Source organism: Gorilla gorilla, chromosome 17, assembly GCF_029281585.2.
Source record: "Gorilla gorilla gorilla isolate KB3781 chromosome 17, NHGRI_mGorGor1-v2.1_pri, whole genome shotgun sequence".
In the NCBI taxonomy this organism is placed as follows: Eukaryota; Metazoa; Chordata; class Mammalia; order Primates; family Hominidae; genus Gorilla; species Gorilla gorilla.
In genome coordinates, this window is record NC_073241.2 from 93210484 (window position 1) to 93231465 (window position 20982).

Genomic DNA, 20982 nt, shown 5'->3' on the forward strand with positions numbered 1-20982 from the left:
TCTTGAGAATAACTGGAAAGAAAATAATACGGTGAGAAAGAGTAGCACCTGAAAAGTGAGTGAAGGAAAGGGTGGTGGAAGTTCTAGGTACATTGATATCTGTCCCAACTTGTTGAGCTGTCAATGTGTGGTTAAAAAACAGTTAAACAGGCCAGGCCCGGTGGCTCACGCCTGTAATCCCAGCACTTTGGGAGGCCGAGGTGGGCGGATTGCCTGAGGTCAGGAGTTTGAGACCAACCTGGCGAACATGGTGAAACCCCGTCTCTACTAAAAATACCAAAAATTAGCCAGGTGTAGTGGTGGGCACCTGTAATCCCAGCTATTCAGGAGGCTGAGACAGGAGGATCACTTGAACCCAAGAGGCGGGAGTTGCAGTGAGCAGAGATCACGCCATTGCACCCCAGCCTGGGCAACAAGAGTGAAACTCGATCTCAAAAAAACAAAAACAAAAACAAAAAACAGTTAAACAGATGGTTGGTCACATAGACATTACCAGAGGGGTCTTCTTGGACAGAGGCTGAAAAGAAAGAAGGGACTTAGCTCACCACCAGACTCCTCAGCACTCACGGGAGAAAAGCACTGAGGACAAAGGGGCACCTAACACGTGTAAAAGGGCAATGACTCCTAATAAAGGATAAGATCTGTTTTCTTTCTATTTTATTTTTTGTTTTTGAGATGGAGTCTCACTCTGTCACCCAGACTGGAGTGCAGTGGCACAGTCTCAGCTCAATGCGACCTCCACCTCCCAGGTTCAAGTGATTCTTCTGCCTCAGCCTCTCAAGTAGCTGGAAGTGGAGATGTGCGCCACCACGCGCAGCTAATTTTTGTATTTTTAGTAGTGACAGGGTTTCACCATGCTGGCCGGGCTGGTCTCAAACTCCTGACCTCAAGTGATCCTCCTGCCTCGGCCTCCCAAAGTGCTGGGATTACAGGCATGAGCCACCGCACCCGGCCATAAGATCTATTTTATAATCAAGAGAAGATGAAAAATTCTTCTTGTGTCAGGATATTAGGGTAGAATCCGAGTTATTTCGAAAATTACAGCTTGAGACAATGTAAGACAGTTCAAAATAGATAATTTCTAAGACAGAAAATGGATTTTTTCTTCCCTCCCATGCCCTAAGCATCGCTTGGGTCTCCCTAGGCTCAAAAGGGAGAGTAAATCTCATGATATTTATATATTGGAAGAAGCCCACAGGCCATGGTTGTCCAAAGCTAGAAGAAGTATTGTAGAATTTGATACTATCCTTGAGCACAAGTATAGTGGGGGAAATCTTGAAACTGGGGCTGACAGATTTTAGCTAATTTTCACAGGCATGTGTAGATATTGACAAATTCTTAAGTTTCAGAGTGACCTCATCCTCCCCCAAAATTTCTTAAACCATGCCTTTACAAACAAGTATTTCTATTCTAATGATGCCTTCCTGAGTAAAATGTTGAATCACTCAAAGGACACAGATCAAAAGACAGAAGGAGAAAATAAATGCCGTGTGGGAGGGGCAAAGCTGTATAAAACCAGTCATTACCATGTCTGAACTGTAACAACTCTCAGAGGAGCATTGCCGGTCAGACAGCAACTCAGAGAATAACCAGAGAACAACCAGGTATTTCAATGATTTCCATGCCATCTCTATGGGAAATAGGGTTTCATGTTTTCTCTTCCCTCATGCTGGTATTAATAGATTGAAAATTTGGATGTGGGGTGTTTGTAGAGGGCGAGTAAAATTTAAGTGGTGTTTTCTTGTTTAGTTGTTGAATTGAAAATATTTTATTTCAAGATTTGAATTAAATTTATAAGGTTTAATTTTGAATCTCAGAAGCCAACAAATACCTTTGTAGCATTAACCAAAACAAAATGTACATTCAGATTGTGATGCCAATTTTATTGAACAGGTTAGATTATATATGTTCTCTACTAGCTACTGTTTTGACACTAAATTTGATGGAAACAACTAGATACATTAAAATATTTTCATTTAAGCAATTGAATGTAATCTCTACATTGTATATAAATAATAGGAAAAGAAGCCTTCATTTGCACCTTAAATGAAAAAGCAGGAACTGCAAAAATTAAGTAGCAATTTGGGCTGGGTCAATCTAGCACAACAATATGTTTATTGAGTTTAGTTCAATAATGGGTCAATTTAGTGAAAGAGAATAATCAGCCAAAGTAGTTGCAGGGTTGACTGAAGTATGGTTCAGTAAATAACTTAATATCCCATAAAAAGATACTTATTCATTATGAAAGCCATCAACTAGGAGAAATTGCTTTTAATTCTGTTGGGGGAGATGTAGCAGTATTTGATGAGATATTCCCTTGAAACTGTTGTTTTCTGTTAGTTCTCATTAATTTTTGTGGTCAATTTCAAAATATTTCCACTGTCTAATTGTAAACAAAATTTGTTTTAAATGCTACAGCAAACTGCAATCTAACATCCAGGGCCAATAGGGTAAGAGACAATGGCCGTGTGCCTGGTGACTCCTCCCAAATTCTTCCTTCCCTGTGCCAAGTTTCAGTGGTGCATTTGTCAACTTGTGTTGCAGGAACCAACACAAGCACCACCAGGAAGCCCAACCCTGCATATTACTCCCATTAATTCATCCCAGTAATACTATTAAACCTTAATTAAGAGCATACTATTTGGAAGTTAATGAGATCATATAAATTACTATAATGTTAAAAAATTTACAACAGGTATACCTGTTCCAGGAGGCTGTGGTATTTCACAATACCCCATGACTTCAATTTTGCCTTGTTTTGAAAGATTTTCATTCAAACATAAAGTATGGCCTTATCTGAGAGTCAGGAAACACTGCATATGGGTGCCTTCATAGATTTCTAAAATTATGAAACTCTCAGACCTTATTTGAAAAGTTTGTAGGAAAGCATTAGACTTGGAATCAGAAGTCTGTGATCCAGTCTAGGCTTCTGAAATGGACCAGCTGTGCAATCTCTATTTTCATATTTTCATTCATATTACAGAAATTACTAAGCCTTACTGGACAGGTAATTATGCAAATTGAAAAGGGAGCTGAAGGAATTTGGTAACTGCCATATAGACATCAAATATTATTTTTACATTAAATGTAATTAATTACACCTTATTTAAAAATATAATTGAAACTTTTTTTTGAAAGAAGTAAATGCATCCAGGAAAATTTGCTTCTGTTCTTATTAATTTTTTTCTTTATCAAGTTACCTTAAATTCTAACTTAGTATTAACAGAACTTTCTGATAGTTTGTCTTTAGAGTTAAATATTTTTACTATCAAAGTTACTATGTAGATTGTTACAAAGAATCCGGTATGAATTGTTACAAAGAATCATGTATTTAGGTATGGGAGAAGTCTAAATTTACGTTTGTGGCTCTGATCTCTTATTTACATTTCTCACATGGGGATCGAGAAATATTTTATTTGTGTTATTAATACTCAGTTTGTTTCCAAAAGATATTGAGATAATTAATTTTAAAAATCTGTACAATAAATCTATTTAATTATGAAGAGAATTTTAAGAGGAAGAGGAACAAATTTTTGAGCCATCCAATGTAATCTAGTATCCATGATGAAGCAAGAGAAAAAAAAAAAGTGACTTTTTTTTTTTTTTACTTCCTAATAAGCCTTCTAGTAGAATTACAGGTTTACTACTTTTTTTCTTTTGACTTCCTCTTTCTAGCATTTCTTGCACTACAACTTGCTTAAGCTCTTACACTTCATAGTGAAGCTATGCATCACCGTGTGAAGCAATGTGGAACATTGGAAAGAGTGGGCTTCCTTAGACAGACCTGGGCTTGAATCCCTGCTCCACTACCTGCCAGCTGTGTGACCTTATACAAGTTACTTAATGTTTCTGGGCATCAGGATATAATCTATAAAATAGGGAGAATCACCTCTACCTCATACAGATTCTGCAAAGATTAAACGAGGAGAGGAGGTGAGAGAGTTTTAGGGATATGTTTTATTTAATTTACTATTTTTGTCTTGATAAAATAGTCTGGTTGTATTCCAAATGCGACATTTTAATACAAATAAATTTCAATCACTTTCTTAAAAAAAAAAGAGTTCATGAATCAAGGGTTCACACAAGAAAGAAGCGACCAATGGTCCTTGTTGGAGAGCAATGCTGTGTGAGACCACAGGTGTACACAGCCAAGACCAGAGCCAGAGGACATGCTTCCTCCTGGGTACTTCCAGCCCCTCCCCAGTTCTGGGAAGGCACTGTCATAAGGTTTCCTGAGGGATGATCAGTATCAGCATTGTTTGGTATATTTATGTATTTTGATAATTATCGGGTATGTTGCAAGCTATGATGAAAGCAAAACATACAGCTGGAAAGACAGTCATTGGTCAGGACCAAAAAACACACACACCTTGGGTGTGAGCATGCATTCAGTTGCCTGCAGAGCCTGAGGTCAGGGAAGTTCTCAGATGGTTCATACCTTGGTGTATACATGAGTTTCATAGGCCTGGGATTAAGGATTATCCCTGCAATCTTGCCTGGCATTGACTTTCTACCTGGTGGGGTGGCAGAAGAAGGGGGTCTTCTAGTCCTCCCAGTAATGAACTCCCCAGTATAGGAAGTCTTTTTTAGTAAGGCTGTGGTATGTGTGGTGCATATAGGGAAGGGGTTCTGGGATAAGGGCTGGGTGAAAGTCCAAACCTTCAAACAATGAGTCAAAGTCACTTTAGAAGCAGGAAAGTAGAAAGAAGATTGACCGTCTTACCAGATGCAACAAGGTATGTATGCAGGTGGCATCTATTTCAATATGTGTATATCTTCCTGTGTGGCAGTGTGTGTGGTGTGGATGTGTGCGTTGTGCTTGTGGGGGCAGCATAGAAGTTGAGAGCATGATCCTAGGGTCTGCCTATCTGGCTTCAATTCCTACTCCTGTCCCTATATATTGTCACTGTTATTCTATGGAATGCCACAAATTGTCACTGCTCATCATACAAAACACTTCATGTATCTCAGGACTGGCTATGTAATTTACAGGGTCTGGTGCACGATGAAAATGTGGGCCTTTTGTTTAAAATTATCAAGAATTTCAAGATGGCGATAGGAGGGCATTTGGCTAAACAAGGGGCTTTTTACGGCTGCACAGGTGGTATGTCCATGAAGCTGTCCCTGACCTGCCTCATGTTGTTCCATGAGGAAGAACAGACAGGGAATCTGTCCCTACACAGAATGCAGCCTGTCCTACTGTGCTGACCTCACCCAAAATGTTACCTTATGTTTCAGAGCTGTTTTTTTCTTCCTCTCTTTGCTTCTAGATTGAAACAATGGAGGATCTTTGTGTGGCAAACACACTCTTTGCCCTCAATTTATTCAAGCATCTGGCAAAAGCAAGCCCCACCCAGAACCTCTTCCTCTCCCCATGGAGCATCTCGTCCACCATGGCCATGGTCTACATGGGCTCCAGGGGCAGCACCGAAGACCAGATGGCCAAGGTGAGTTTGAGCTGAAGCTCCACATTTGGGCCGAGTGGTTCCTGAATGGAATTGGAGAACTGCTCTTGTTTTATGCTAAAGACATTTTAACTCAGGAGGTCAGCAATCATCACAGGTAATGAAGCACTGATCCTTACAACACAAATTCCTTAGATTCAAATCTATAAGACAGCCGAGCCCCCGAATCCCTCAACTGTAGCTGTTGAAGGCATATGGGAGTTGAATAGCCTGCAAGGCTGGAAAGTTATGAGTGACCACATCTTATATTTTAATAATATAATATTCTTATTTTTCAAAGTTAGTGTTTTGTACCCATTATCTCATTCAGTTTTAAGACAGATATCATTTTACAGATGAGAGCCCTGGTGGTGTCAGAGAAGCCCCCACTGTCTCCTAACTCCTAGCCTGGGCTCCTTCCCATTACTGTGCCACTGTGGTGTTTGTTCCCTATTCCTATGAAGAATTCCTTCTAATAATGTTCAGAGAGTATCACAAAGGGAAAAAAAAAACATACCAGGGTGGTGCTCACTATACCCACAGGATGCACGGATAGTGTTGTAGCTGCAGAAGATCATGCCTGTGAGGTCACGGTAGCAGAATGAGACCTGGCATTATTATGGCCAGCCCTGAAAACCAAGGTGGATGGGATGCACAACATCATTGTGAGGGATTTCTGCAAGGCCACTGCCTGCCTTCCTTGGTGAATGGACGCGGACTCAGTCAGGAAACTCTTTCCACGGAGTCTGGGTCCTTGAAATTATGCTGGACTACTTCAATTATACACTGCAATCGTTACTGTAATAGTCACTCAGCACATACAAAATTCTTGTGATCATGCTACTTCCAAGGTTAGTGACCTCGATGTGGCCATGATATCATTAAAATTCCTTTGCATTCACACACACAAACATTAACATTAAATGCTTTAAGGACAAGCATGCATTGTGCATGCAGTCACACCAAGATGCCGCCGGCTGGTTTCCAGTTTCCCACGAGAATGTACCTGAGTGTAAATACATTCTTTCCATGCATATGGTGACCCATGTAAGGTGGGCCTCATTTGAAGTTTGAAGTTTCACAGAGAGAGCATTGGCCAATATTGCTGCAGGAAGACAAGGGATGGGTGAATCAATCTCTGTGTTTGTGACAGTTGAAACATTGAGACTTACAACAAAACTCAATTGCTCAACTCCCTGACACAAGTAGTCTTTTGCAATATTCTTTCCCCATTATTTTTTATTTTTTGCCTTGAAAGAATAAAGACAGTAAATTGGCACAAAAACTTTAGAAACATCAGGTCTTAGGTTTTTTCTTTTTTCCTTTCTTTTTTTTGAGATGGAGTCTCGCCCTATCACCCAGGCTGGAGTGCAGTGGCGCGATCTTGGCTCACTACAACCTCCAACTCCCGGGTTCAAGCCCTTCTCCTGCCTCAGCCTTCCGAGTAGCTGGGATTACAGGCGCCTGCCACGATGCCCATCTAATTTTTGTATTAGTAGAGATGGGGTTTCACCATTTTGGCTAGGCTGGTCTCAAACTCCTGACCTTGTGATCCACCTGCCTCGGCCTCCCAAAGTGCTGGGATTATAGGCATGAGCCAGTGCACCCGGCCTAGGTTTTTTTGCTTTTTAAATGGAAAGGAATCAGTAGCAATATATTTTGGGAGCAAATGCTAAATGAAGTGCTCTGGGTTGTTAAAGTAAAAATCTTGATTTTGGTACTAGAGGAAAATAAACTGATTGCTCTGGACACAAGACAGCTTTTCTGTGTCTAAGAAGTGCTTTAAGCCTTTGGGACTATGCGAGGATTCTATTTTTTTTTTTTTGAGACTCTATATATATCATCTTTTGACAACTCTGTTGCATGTGTAGATTTTGAAATTCAAATGTTAATATGATTGCTTCCCAAATAAAAAGAAAAATACATTTATTGGCTTGGAGAAAGAAGCACAGACTTTGGGGACAGACGTATCTGTGTTTGAGTCATGGCTTTGTTCCTTACTACGTGTGTGTGAGGACATTGAAACCATTTGCATCTCAGTTTTCTCATCTACAAAATGGGAATAAAAATGTGTAGCATGCAAGAAAGTTGTGAAGATTAGAGGTACTATGTAAGGCACTTAGTAGCAGTCGCTGTAATAACACCGTACTTATTAGTGCCTTAGCCAGGCATCTTTCTAAGAACTTCTTATAAATTTACTCACATAAGACAAAATATTATGAGGTAGGTACGATGATTACCGTACTCATTTTACAGATGAGGGAATCGGGGCAAGAAGAGGCCACACAGTTGAGAATTGCTGTAGCTGTTACAAGTGGTACATTTGTAGTGAAAGAAAAGAATACATAAAAGATATAAGCTCCTGGACGGCATAGGTCTGTGGGAATTAGGGTACAAGCTCTTTTCCTTATAGTGAGGCAACAAACCCATCCAGGCCAAACTGCCTCACTATTTTCTCTGTGGCCTTTGTATGGACTAGGGGCAGCTCACAGTCCCACTTTTGCAGGGACATCTCCCTGAGTGACTTTAACACTGATTCAGGAAGGCTTTAGTGCTAGCCCAAAGAACCCTGATTTAAGGGTCAATTTCCTTGGAAGAGAGGAAAACCAGCCAAGCTGTTGTAGGAAATCTTCTTCTTTTACGTGAGGGTGGAGTTGCACCACTTCTTTTCAGAGAGTACTAGGCAGGACTTACGATGTATGACTCAAAGAGCAGAAAAAGACCTCACAAACCCTAACACCTCTCCTTCTAGCCCAGAAATTCACCAACTTGCTGGACAAGGCTGCCTTAATTAACTTCATTAGCAGAACCCCAACCATCAAGCCACTTACCAGATCAGCTTCTCCTCAGGGACCCCATAGGGAGGTGCTGCAGGACCAAGGGTTCCCAAGGAGGTGGGATGGGGTGGGTGGCTGGGAGGCAGGGCCAGCTTGCAGGTATTAAGACTGGCAGACCAAGGCGGGCAGGCAGCAGTGTTGTGGGAAGGGGATCTGAGGAAGCTTCAGAGGGGACAGTCCTTGTTGCCAGCTTCCCCGTGTCAGCCAAAACTGTCTACTTACTATATGAAGAGATTCACAGTGTCATCAGACCAACTTGCCCCTCACATGGACATTAATTTCTCTGTGTATGAATATGGTATGCGTAAATATTTTAGGTGAACCCCGTTAATATTACATGACCTGTTTTATGCCTTAGCTGACTCTGGCTTGTAGTTTTTGACAGATTGAAAGTATTTTGTGTATAAGGCCACTGAAAAGAGAGAAACACACAAGGTTCTGAGTTAATCTTGTGACTTTCTTTAAAATGCTGGCACTTTTTTTTCAAGGCCATTTATTGGTTGGATATAATTAAGATAATTTGGGGAAGAGGTTTAAAATCATTTCATAATAACAATTTGTTTTCCAAAATGGCCAGGATATAAATTAATCTAAAACACCTCATGCTGTTTTCTATAAGGGAAATTTAGGTTGGCTGATACTTTTATATTACACAGAAAGAGTATTGAGTATCTATGGTTGTTCCCCATGTATAAGGGCAGGAAAAAGATCTAGGACCATTTTAGAGCCACCTGATAGCCATCTGTTTTAAAAGTTCAGTAAATCCGTGGGCAAGTGTAACCATTTTCTCTAATTCTGATTGCAGGTGCTTCAGTTTAATGAAGTGGGAGCCAATGCAGTTACCCCCATGACTCCAGAGAACTTTACCAGCTGTGGGTTCATGCAGCAGATCCAGAAGGGTACTTATCCTGATGCGATTTTGCAGGTATCTGACTTACTGGTCCAAATTTCTTTTGTGGTTTATTTTTGCAATCTTGCTGTCTTAAAGCCACAGTGTTAGACTGGGAAGGAAGTGAATATACCCTCTCCCATTCACAGAAAGAAAACTAAGACTCAGAGTCATTAAGAAAAACATGTCCTAAGGTGATACCCATAATGAGAGACGAGCCAGGACAGAATCCAGATTTCATGAGTTTTAGGCCAAGCCTATTTACTTCTAAATTCTCTCATGCCTCTCTGTCATTGGTGAGGTATGTGTAATTTGTTATAAATCCACAGTAGAGACTCCTAGAATACATGTGTATGGATAAGGATTTCCAGAGGAGAGAGGGTAGGGACTGACAACTGATTGAGAAATGGCAGAAGGCTGGGCCCAATGATTGCATGAGAAATCACTGAACATCAGGTATCTTTCCTTCTGTCTATCTAATCTATCATCTATCTCATTGATCTCTCTCATCTATCTTACCTATCATACATCTATCAATCCTATCTATCTATATATCTATTTTATGTATCATCTATTTATCATCTATCTTCTCTGTCATCTGTCTATCTTATCTATTAATCAATCAGCTATCTCGGAGAGTAATACCTTTCCTCAATACTCCATTTCCTTAAATGTCAGCTATCCAGTTAAATTATAAAAACTGAATATAGACTGCTCCTGTTGGCAACCAACTTCCACAGTCATGCTTATGAGGTAGACTATGAAGAGATATCTCCCAAAGCTCTCTTCCTGGGCACTCTGACGCTCCTTCTACCCAGTGCCCAGGGAATTATGGGCTAGAGGAGGTGGACAGGACCCTGATCATGTGGAGATTCCGCCGGGTGTTCTGCGGTACCTGGCAGTCCATCAGGAGGGCTCTGTCCCCTGCCCTAGGACAGGCTGCTGCTGTGACCAAGCCCTGTGTCTGACATGGTGCTTACAAACTTCAGTTTGAGAACTGAAATAACGATTCACTTTTGTGGTTTTCTAAAACCCATGTTTTCCACTGCATAGTTTGCCCCATAAAATAGGTATCTAGAGAAGCTATATGAACTTTGTAAGATCATTACTAAGGCAACATTTCCTCCCTGCCAGCTTTACTGAGGTATAATGGACAAATAAAAATTGTACATGTTCAAGATGTACAGTGTGATGACTTGCTATACCTATACATTGTGAAATGATTACAGTCAAATTAATGAACACATCCATCACTACAATTACCTACCATTTGTATGTATGTGTGTATGTATAGTGAGGACACTTAAAAAATATATTCTTCACAAATTTCAAGTAAACAGTTTTATTAACTATAACTATTAATGAACACAATCTTATTAACTATAGTCATTATACTGTACATTAGATCCCCAGAACTTATCCATCTTATAAATATAACAAAAAGTCCTTAGAGACTTTGAAGTTTAGGAAACTGAGAAGGGGCCTTTCTTCTAGGCTGTTGGTCACCTGGTTAAATCCAATCCATAGACACAGCAAAATTGGAAAGAAATTAAAATTCACCTTATTAGTTTTAATGTACCACATCCTTATCGAAATGATTTTCTCAAAGATTCCTCTAATGTACCAAAAATAAAGTATGTATTAATAAAGCATTTCATGATTGTATTCAAAAACTATTACCATGGCTTAAGAACTATCTTGTTTAGTAGTCCTGTGTTATATAGAGAGAATTCCTTCTTTCTGTTCAAGGCACAAGCTGCAGATAAAATCCATTCATCCTTCCGCTCTCTCAGCTCTGCAATCAATGCATCCACAGGGGATTATTTACTGGAAAGTGTCAATAAGCTGTTTGGTGAGAAGTCTGCGAGCTTCCGGGAAGTAAGTGAAACCTGTAATTGAAATGGCTGGATCCCAAACAAGTAATGAAGTCACTTTCAAAGCAATTCTCTACAATTCTACAGTTCACAAAAGCAGAGTTGGAATTCCACACCAGCTCCCTAGGGCTGGCCTTGCATAACAGCTGCCCTTCCTGTACCCTCTGGGGCTTCCTCCTCTTCCCATTGCAAATGTCCCAATCTCAGAGTCATAAATCAGGAAAACAAATGCAACTGTTTTCCAGAGACACTATCCCCCAAGTCAAACCTCTTTCCTTTTATTCTGTCTCTATAATGCAAGGAGTGCAAGAGGGTGGATAGAGTTGGGGCGTGAGCATGGACAAAGTGTCTGCACTCTTTCCCCCTTCAGCACCTGCCTTCCATAGCCAACCTCCACTCCCACCCTACCCCAGGTCTCCTAATTTCAGTGGGAAGACCATAATTCACAATTATGCCATGGCTTGTTTGGTATGTATTTTATGTAACCTTTGTCATTTTCTTGCTTTAAAGGAATATATTCGACTCTGTCAGAAATATTACTCCTCAGAACCCCAGGCAGTAGACTTCCTAGAATGTGCAGAAGAAGCTAGAAAAAAGATTAATTCCTGGGTCAAGACTCAAACCAAAGGTAAATCCAAGAAAATATTGTATTTACTTCTTTCCAGTTAGAAAACTCTGATCTATCTTTTTCCATCCATGAACTTAGTTAGCCCTCACCCCTTTACAATTTGTCCAACTTCAGTTACTTTGGTGGATGCAAATTTATTCCTGATTAGCTCAGTGGAGTTTTAACTGAGAAGAAATAATTGAGGCCTACTAATAGAAGACATATGTTTAGTACTTAAATATTTGATTTTGGATATTGCTTGAGGATAGAATATGAAAGGAGGCAGAAGCTTTCAAAACAGGAAATATCAGCATTGAAATAATTGTGAGTCTATGCCCACTGTGGACAAAAAGAAAACAAGGCTTGACCCTGAGCTTAGTAAATGGTGTGAGCTATAAAGAATACGGGCAGTGGAGGAGGGAAGAATCATAAAATTATTTTCACTCTTTCTTCTCTTTCACCATTCAAAGCCAATCCATCGTCAAGTTTTTTTGGTCTCTGCTTCATCCCTCCTTGATTATCTAAGTCGCGTCTACCATTTTAACTCATGCTTTTAATTGTTTCACAGGCTCCTGCCTCCCTTTGTATATTTTACAATGAATAAATTATTTAATTGAATCATTTATTCATTGTAATTTAGTTTATTAAGTCATTTATCATTAAATTCATTCATTCATTAAGTTCAATTAAGTTCATTCACTTAGTCAACAAATATTTATCCACCACACACCATATTCCAGAAACTATATGTGGAGATAAAGATAAAAATGGTAAATCCTGCCACCATAGAGCCTATAGAGGAGGGATTCAGTCATGTTGGCAATTGCTATAGAGTAGTAGTCAGTGCTTTCATTGAGAAGTACAGGCGCTATGTGGGAGTACACAGGAAAGGCATCTGACTGGATTTAAAAATGATTAAATTGTAATTGGGAAGACAGGCTGGAGCTGGCCAGGTGGAGGGTGTGTGCCTGGGGGCAGATTTCCAGACAGAGTGCACAGAATATGCAAAGGTCCAGAGGTAACCCTAAGGAGAAGAATAGAGTCTGGTCTGACTGCAGTGTGGAGGGCCAAGGGAAGGAGGTGAAATTAAAGAGGTGATGCAATACACTTATTATGCTATTCCCACACTAAAAACTGTCAGTGACCTCCTACTGTCCTCAGGAGAAGGTCTCATTCTTTACCTTGACTTCTGAGTTCTCAGTAATCCAGTTGACTGTGCTTGGCTACCACTGGCCCTTGGAGCTCCTTAAACACTCATTGCTGCCTCTAGACTTTGTTTCTGAGGATGCCTCAACTACAGGATTTAAGTTGCAGTTTAAATTGCAGCCAAAGTCTTACTCTTTCCTGGAAGTGACTCCCAATTACTTCCTGATCTTTTCTTCTTCTCATCTCCTCATCTGCTTTTTCAGCTTCACAAGTCATATTAGTGTTAGTCATATATGGCCTTAAACAATTATGGAACTGATTTTTGTTAGTTTGCTTTGCTTTTCCTCTCAGGCTCTAATTATTTTTGGGTAGGGCCAGTATGTCGCACTTATCCTATGCCCCCACAAAAATTTGCACAGTTTTTTGCTGACAGTGAAAATCCTTCATTCTTCTGAATTTCCAGGTAGAGTTGTAGGCCTTAAGTAAACAATTGCTGAATAATAACATATAAATGTATTTCTAAGAAATAGAGATGATTATGAATTCAGAATTGTGTAAGTATTTCATTCATTTATGATCTGTTAGGATTGAAAATGTCCTAAGAGAGCTCCTATCCATCTTACCAATTTGTGGTTGGAGCACCATGTTCCCAGGGAATTAGCCAGCTCCCCTAAGATCCCACTGGTAGCGGTAAAGCCAGGGTTGCTTCTTCTTCTGATCCTTAGTCTAACTCCAGAATTCCTCAATCGGATGTTTAAACATTTTATAACTTATTTTTTTAAGGATTTTCATTTAACTTTTATGTTTAAGACATTGTTTCAAGAAATAGTTTGGTGTCTTGCTTTATTAGTTACCACAATGGAAAATGCACATAAACTAAGTTCTATGGGATTTCAAAAAATATGTATTTATTTGTTTATCTGAAAATAATTGATTTCCTTTTAGTTCTTCATTTTCATTGTGGATTTGTGAAATACTGTTCTAAAATATTGACAGACCACTGACACAAAGGAAGCAGAGAAAGATGATTTAAATCAAAAGTTCAAGTAAAAATGGAGAGCAAAATTAAAGAGACACATGGAAGTTTTGCCTTCTTTAAAGAATGGCATGAATTGTTTTTCTCTTTAGACATTGTGCTAAATGGCTGTAAGTCAATCAGTTATTTTGCCAAAATGCCAAGCAGCTATTTTGGCAGATTGTTTTACCAGCTTTTGTAAGAATTGGAGAGAATTGTCTGTTTCATCATGTTATGATCAAATACTAGTTTTATCATATACATCACAACATTACTATACCCCAATACTAACCAAAAATTTTAATAGCTTGGGAAATATATTGAATGTATATATTAAATGAATACATTGAAGATGAAACTGATGCAAGGCAGGCAAGCTCCAAAGTGGGGCTTAGCCTTGAAGGGTTCTTGGCTTCACCCAGGAAAGTATTGAAGGGTGAGCTGGAGGTAGGGTAGAAGAAAACAGCTTTATTGAAGTGGCAGTATTACAGCTCCATGATTCCTCCTGCAGAGCAGGGCTACCCCAGACACTGTGCTGAGAGGCACAGCTCAGGGCAGTTTTGGGGTCATATTTATACCTACTTTTAATTACATGTAGATTAAGGGGCAGTTTACGCAGAAATTTCTAGGGAATGGGGAATAACTTTTGGGTCATCAGGTCATTGCCACAGAAAGAGGTGGTAACTCCAAGGTGTTGCCATCACAATGGTAACTGACATGGTACACTGCTTCTACCCTGTCCCTGGTCCCCGTTTTAGCTAGCCCTCAATTTGGCCTGGTGTCTAAACCCTGCCTCCAGAGTCAGGTCCCACCTCCTATCACATTGACCTATTAATTTGTTAAGAGTCTTGTATTTGTCAGTAGTTTTGAATGTGGAGGCAGAATTTTTACAAGCTTACCAGCATTGTAACGTTGGGAAGACTGCTAACCTAGTGGTGTCCTTTTGCATAAAATGACACTAATAAAACCCACCTAATAGAGTATCAAAATAATATATTTTGATGCTTGGAATACTGCAGAGCAAGTACTAACTATAAACAAACTGCTTCTTAAACCAATTTCATTTTTTTAAATGACCACACTCAGTTGTCATTGTTTCTGTCAATCTTCTCGGGCTTACTCCTTCACTCCCTTCTCTGTATGATCATAGTACTCAATATATTATTTAGCTCAATTGCAGAAGTTATCACACTGGGTTTCACGACTGATTTTGAATGTCTCCCACAGTGTTCTAGGCTCATCCAGGATAATTCTTCCTTTCTCATCTCTTGTATCTGCACTACTCTTAATTTAGGTCTAGTATATTTTTTAAAAAATGTTTTTGAATAAATGAGTAAGTCAGATCCTCAGACTATCTAGACCAGATCTAGCAGTACATGATATATTTTGGAAAGGCACTATTATATTCCCTAAGAGCCTCTCTTTCACTTCCTTCTAATTTGAATAACTTTCAACTGCCAAGCTTTGAGAAAAGAATATAAAAGGAAGTGAAAATCTCCATTCCAAACTTGATAGGAGGTCTAAATTTTAAATGCATTATTTCTTCATTTTTTCTTGGATTTTGCAAGCTTTTGGGAAATTTGTTTCAATTTTAATTTTGCTTTAAATAAATCTAAAAAACTTTAGCTTGAAGATTAACATCTCTGCAATTTGAAGAATTTAGTTTGATGGCTACTCAGAAGATTCAGTAAGTAATTTCACAGTTCTTGATTATGAAACCTAAATATATGTTATGTTTTCTGTAGGCAAAATCCCAAACTTGTTACCTGAAGGTTCTGTAGATGGGGATACCAGGATGGTCCTGGTGAATGCTGTCTACTTCAAAGGAAAGTGGAAAACTCCGTTTGAGAAGAAACTAAATGGGCTTTATCCTTTCCGTGTAAACTCGGTATGAGACAACAAAATACATCTTCCTAGCATATATTTTAGGGCTTTTGACAAGATATAGACAGAAAAATTAGAGACCGCTCATTAGAGACTTGCTAGTTAGAAGTTATGCATGTTGGACAGTTGATTGACTCTAGAAACAGTATAGGTAGAGGGGAAGACCGTGGCTTCTTAATTATACATGCCCAGACTCCAACGTTGGCTCTACCACTTATTTCAAAGGGCTGTAAATATTGAGACATGGCATGGTTCGTGGCCCATAGTACGAACTAAACAAGTGTTTTAGAATTATGGTTGTCATTACCATTGTTGTCCATCTTACTAAATAATGGGTATAAAGTTGAACAAGCTAATAACATCAGAGTACCCACTGTAAGGTTGTACAAATAATTTATTTTGTTGATTTAAAAAAATCACATTTATCCAACACTAAAGTAGAACCAATCTTCCTTTATGTCTAATTGTAAATCTCTTGATATCTTATAATCAACTTCCACATTTTACCTTTTAATATTAGGTTCAGCGCACACCTGTACAGATGATGTACTTGCGTGAAAAGCTAAACATTGGATACATAGAAGACCTAAAGGCTCAGATTCTAGAACTCCCATATGCTGGAGATGTTAGCATGTTCTTATTGCTTCCAGATGAAATTGCCGATGTGTCCACTGGCTTGGAGCTGGTAAGACATTCAGATATTTGAGTTTCTGGGGCTATACCTACCTTTTGTGAGATGAATATATACTCCTTACAAATGGTGTGGTAATTTCTCATGGAAATATATGAAACAGTTGATAGTAAATATGGCATGCCTCTACATTTCATTCAAAGCCTTAACTATGTCATACGCGTTACCTTCTTGTAAAAATCTGACCAATCTGTTAACTTTCTATATCACCCACAATATAGTAAAGTCACTGATTTTTAATACTAGACTTAAAGTTGTTTTCCTTCTTTTCTAATACTTGCTGTATTTTCTTTTGTTCGTTTTGTTTTGTTTTGCTTTGCAGCTGGAAAGTGAAATAACCTATGACAAACTCAACAAGTGGACCAGCAAAGACAAAATGGCTGAAGATGATGTTGAGGTATACATACCCCAGTTCAAATTAGAAGAGCATTATGAACTCAGATCCATTCTGAGAAGCATGGGCATAGAGGACGCCTTCAACAAGGGACGGGCCAATTTCTCAGGGATGTCGGAGAGGAATGACCTGTTTCTTTCGGAAGTGTTCCACCAAGCCATGGTGGATGTGAATGAGGAGGGCACTGAAGCAGCCGCTGGCACAGGAGGTGTTATGACAGGGAGAACTGGTCATGGAGGCCCACAGTTTGTGGCAGATCATCCTTTTCTTTTCCTTATTATGCATAAGATAACCAAGTGCATTTTATTTTTTGGCAGATTTTCCTCACCCTAAAACTAAGCGTGCTGCTTCTGCAAAAGATTTTTGTAGATGAGCTGTGTGCCTCAGAATTGCTATTTCAAATTGCCAAAAATTGAGAGATGTTTTCTACATATTTCTGTTCTTCTGAACAACTTCTGCTACCCACTAAATAAAAACACAGAAATAATTAGACAATTGTCTATTATAACATGACAACCCTATTAATCATTTGGCCTTCTAAAATGGGATCATGCCCATTTAGATTTTCCTTACTATCAGTTTATTTTTATAACATTAACTTTTACTTTGTTATTTATTATTTTATACAATGGTGAGTTTTTAAATTATTTCTCACTGCCTATTTAATGTAGCTAATAAAGTTATAGAAGCAGATGATCTGTTAATTTCCTATCTAATAAATGCCTTTAATTGTTCTCATAATGAAGAATAAGTAGGTATCCCTCCATGCCCTTCTATAATAAATATCTGGAAAAAACATTAAACAATAGGCAAATATATGTTATGTGCATTTCTAGAAATACATACCACATATATATGTCTGTGTCTTATATTCAATTGCAAGTATATAATAAATAAACCTGCTTCCAAACAACAATACGTTTGTTGTCATTTCATTAGGTCTGCAGATCACAGACCTTGACTCCTAGGAGGTGAGCATTATGACTCACTTGTGAGAACTCAGAAAAAATAGACAGGATGAAGGAGCCGAGGGCATAACAACCTTCATTCAAAAAGACCCAATGTTGAGGGTCAGTGGGATGGGGTTGTATGAAAAATGGGTTAGAGCTGCTTTCTCACAGCAGCAAAGAGATAGCAATTCAGAATAGTCTAGGTTAGAGTCCTTTGGGGAAACCACTGTCTAAACACTAAGGACACCAGGATTAATGACCAAGTCCAGTGGTCCAGACACAGAAGAAGGCCTCAGTCATTGAGCTCAGAGTTGCAAGCAGTGAAGATGGGAGATGGGTTGGGTGCAAGAGCAGGAGGGGAAACATAAGATGGCTCTTTCTAAGGGTGTTTGTTTCTAATAGCAGTAATGCTTTTGAGTGAGTCAGAGGCAGAGGAGAACATAATTGAAGACCTGAGAAATAAGGCAAATTGTAGGTTGGGGGCCTGAACAACAGAGTCTGGCTGCAGAAGTGTGGCTGGATCCTGGAAATGCAGCACACTCCCTTTGATGGCAGGCAGGGATGCTTGATGCACTAGAACATGGTAGCTAAAAAAGTGGCCTCAAGACTTAGACTCTCTGCCTCCAAATCCCAGTTGTAACACTTACAAGTAGCTTCACCACAGGCCAACCGTGGTGCTTCTTTGTGCTTCAGTTTTCTCTCAGTGAAAACTAAACAGAAAACTGCTTTTATCATATTGCTACAATGACTAAATGAGTTCGTATATATCAAGCAATTAAAATAATACTTGGCATATATAATATTTGATAAATATTAGTGATTATGATCTATCTTGTCTTTGTCAGTAATAAAACTGTCTCACTCTAAGCTGGTCAAACACGAATCCCAGAAAATTACTCAGTTAACTTTTTAAGGCTTGAATAATGGTGTATTTCTTCTAATCAGACATTCCTGAAAATTAAGAGTTGCTGTTTCTTGCATTCTTCTACTTACTTTTAATTTCATTTCTCTATGTGCTTTAATAATTCTGCAAGGTGGTAGGTGGTAACTTTGTGAATTATCATGAGTCTTAAAATATCCATATTTCACTCTCATTATTGAGTTAGAGTATGGATATACAATTCTGGGTTCCAAGTGCTTTTCAGCACTTTGAGGGTATGATTTTATTGTCTTTTTGGTACCCAAAATTGTTGATAGGAAAGTTGATGATAAGATAATTCTTGACCCTTATAATTTTCATTTTTTTGTTTTTGATTTTTTTGATATTTCATTACATTAAGGATATTTTTAAAATCATATTTTAAAAAGCTTATCCTGTTCAGCAGCAGATTTTTCTATCTGGAAACTTATATCTCATTTCAGTTCTGGGAAACCTCAGCCATCACTATGGGCTCAATATATCTTCCCAAAATTTATATGTTGAAACTTTAATCCCAAGTGTGATGGTACTTGGAGTTGGTTCCTTTGGAAGATAATTAGGGTTAGATGAGGTCATGAGGGCAGAATCCATGATGGAATTACTGCCCTCATAAGGAGCTCTAGGCACCAGATCTTTTTCTATCTGTCATGTGAGGATATAACAAGAAAGCAGTCATCTGTGAATCAGGAAGAGGCCCTCACTAGAACCTGACCATGTGGAAACACCCCTCTCAGATTACCAGTCTCCAGAACCATGAGAAATACATGTTTGTAGTTTACGCCACACAATCTATGGTATTCTGTCGTAGCAACCTGAACTAAGACAGCAATTATCTACTCAATTGCTTGGCGCCAGTTGATCTACTCTCTTCTTCTGGATTCCTACTAAGATAATATTGATGCATCTGATGCTTCTCTCTCTGTTTCCAAATTTTTTGAATACCTAATAAATTCACATGGCCCAAACATCAAATATCATAAAAAAGACTAGAGCGAAAAGTCTTCCTTCCACTCCTGTTCCCTATTCATTTAGTTCCTATTTCTCTGTCTTTACTAGTAATATATGTGCATATTGCAGTATACACACAGGGTCATAAATAAAAACAACAAACAAAATTGTTCTAATAATACTGTATTATTAACTTTGTACATGATTACCCCTTTCTGTTTCCTAGTCCCCCAACAGGCAACAAAATAATGTACAGCTATGATTTTACTATTGTAGGCAGTATACCTACACGTAGGGTGATATAGTTTGGATATTTGTCCCTGACCAAATCTCATGTTGAACTGTAATCCCCAATACTGGAAGTAGGGCTTGGTGGGAGGTGTTTTGATCCTAGAGGCTAATCCCTTATGGCTTGGTGCTGCCTTCATGATAGTGAGTTCTCATGAGATCTGGTCACTTAAAGGTGTGTGGCAACTCCCCCAACCCTCTCTCTCTCTTGTTCCTGCTTCTATCATATGATATGCCTGCCCCCCCCTTTGCCTTCTGCCATGTTTATAAGCTTCCCGAGGCCTCCCCAGAAGCTGAGCAGATGCCATCACTATGCTTCCTATACAGCCTGCAGAACTGTGAGCCAGTTAAACCTCTTTTCTTTACAAATTACCCAGTCTTGGGCATTTCCTTACAGCAATGCAAGAATGGCCTAATACATAGGGGGTTTAATCAAGAAGTGAGGAAGAGATCTGGAGAAGGTTTTGAGGGAAAAAATGAATAAAACTTAATCTTTGACTTTAGGGAAGATGAAACCATTTGTTGCATAAATCCACAAAATCTACATTGATGCCTTTACTATAACACAAGCAACACAAGCAAGTTTTCATGCTGGGTGGTGTTGCAGCCCAAGTCACTGTGGTGGACTGCTGTCAGTCAAGGCGAACAGTCCTTCTATCTGGAGGCTCCATATGATGCTTTTGTCTAATAGCAGTCCTGGAGGCATCCTTGGATAATCATATCTGCTCAGTGCAAAGTTGGGCAGGCATCATGGAACTTTCTAGCACACATCTCATTCCCTAGTGAAATCCAGAGTATCACTTTGCTCTGGGTTCCACATCAACATTCAAATATTAAAGTCTGAGCCATCTTGCCAGAAAATAAGTATGCCTCTGTGAAGAGAAAAACAGGAACTACATGAGAAAAATATACAAAATAGTTTATAAATAGAGAGGCTCCTTCTTTGTCTTAATCCCTCCTGGAGATGTCTTCCTGTTCCAATCCCTCTCCCCATGACCCGCCCCGCCTTCCTCTATACACAGGCAAATGAAACAAATGGCCTGTTATTTTTCTTTTGTAATAAATAAGGAGTGAAAAAGCATTCCTTGGGAAAAAT

General features: G+C 39.0%; 1 protein-coding gene across 1 annotated transcript; it reads left to right on the forward strand.

Annotated features, from left to right (window-relative positions):
* The first annotated feature begins 1211 nt into the window (after positions 1-1211).
* On the forward strand, positions 1212-17697 carry SERPINB2 (serpin family B member 2). The gene is made up of 8 exons (XM_004059517.5): positions 1212-1604; positions 5271-5447; positions 9087-9206; positions 10920-11048; positions 11555-11672; positions 15558-15700; positions 16217-16381; positions 16710-17697. The coding sequence occupies exons 2-8, from the start codon at positions 5280-5282 to the stop codon at positions 17112-17114; spliced, it is 1248 nt and encodes a 415-aa protein (XP_004059565.1). The 5' UTR covers positions 1212-1604; positions 5271-5279; the 3' UTR covers positions 17115-17697.
* Positions 17698-20982: the final 3285 nt, after the last annotated feature.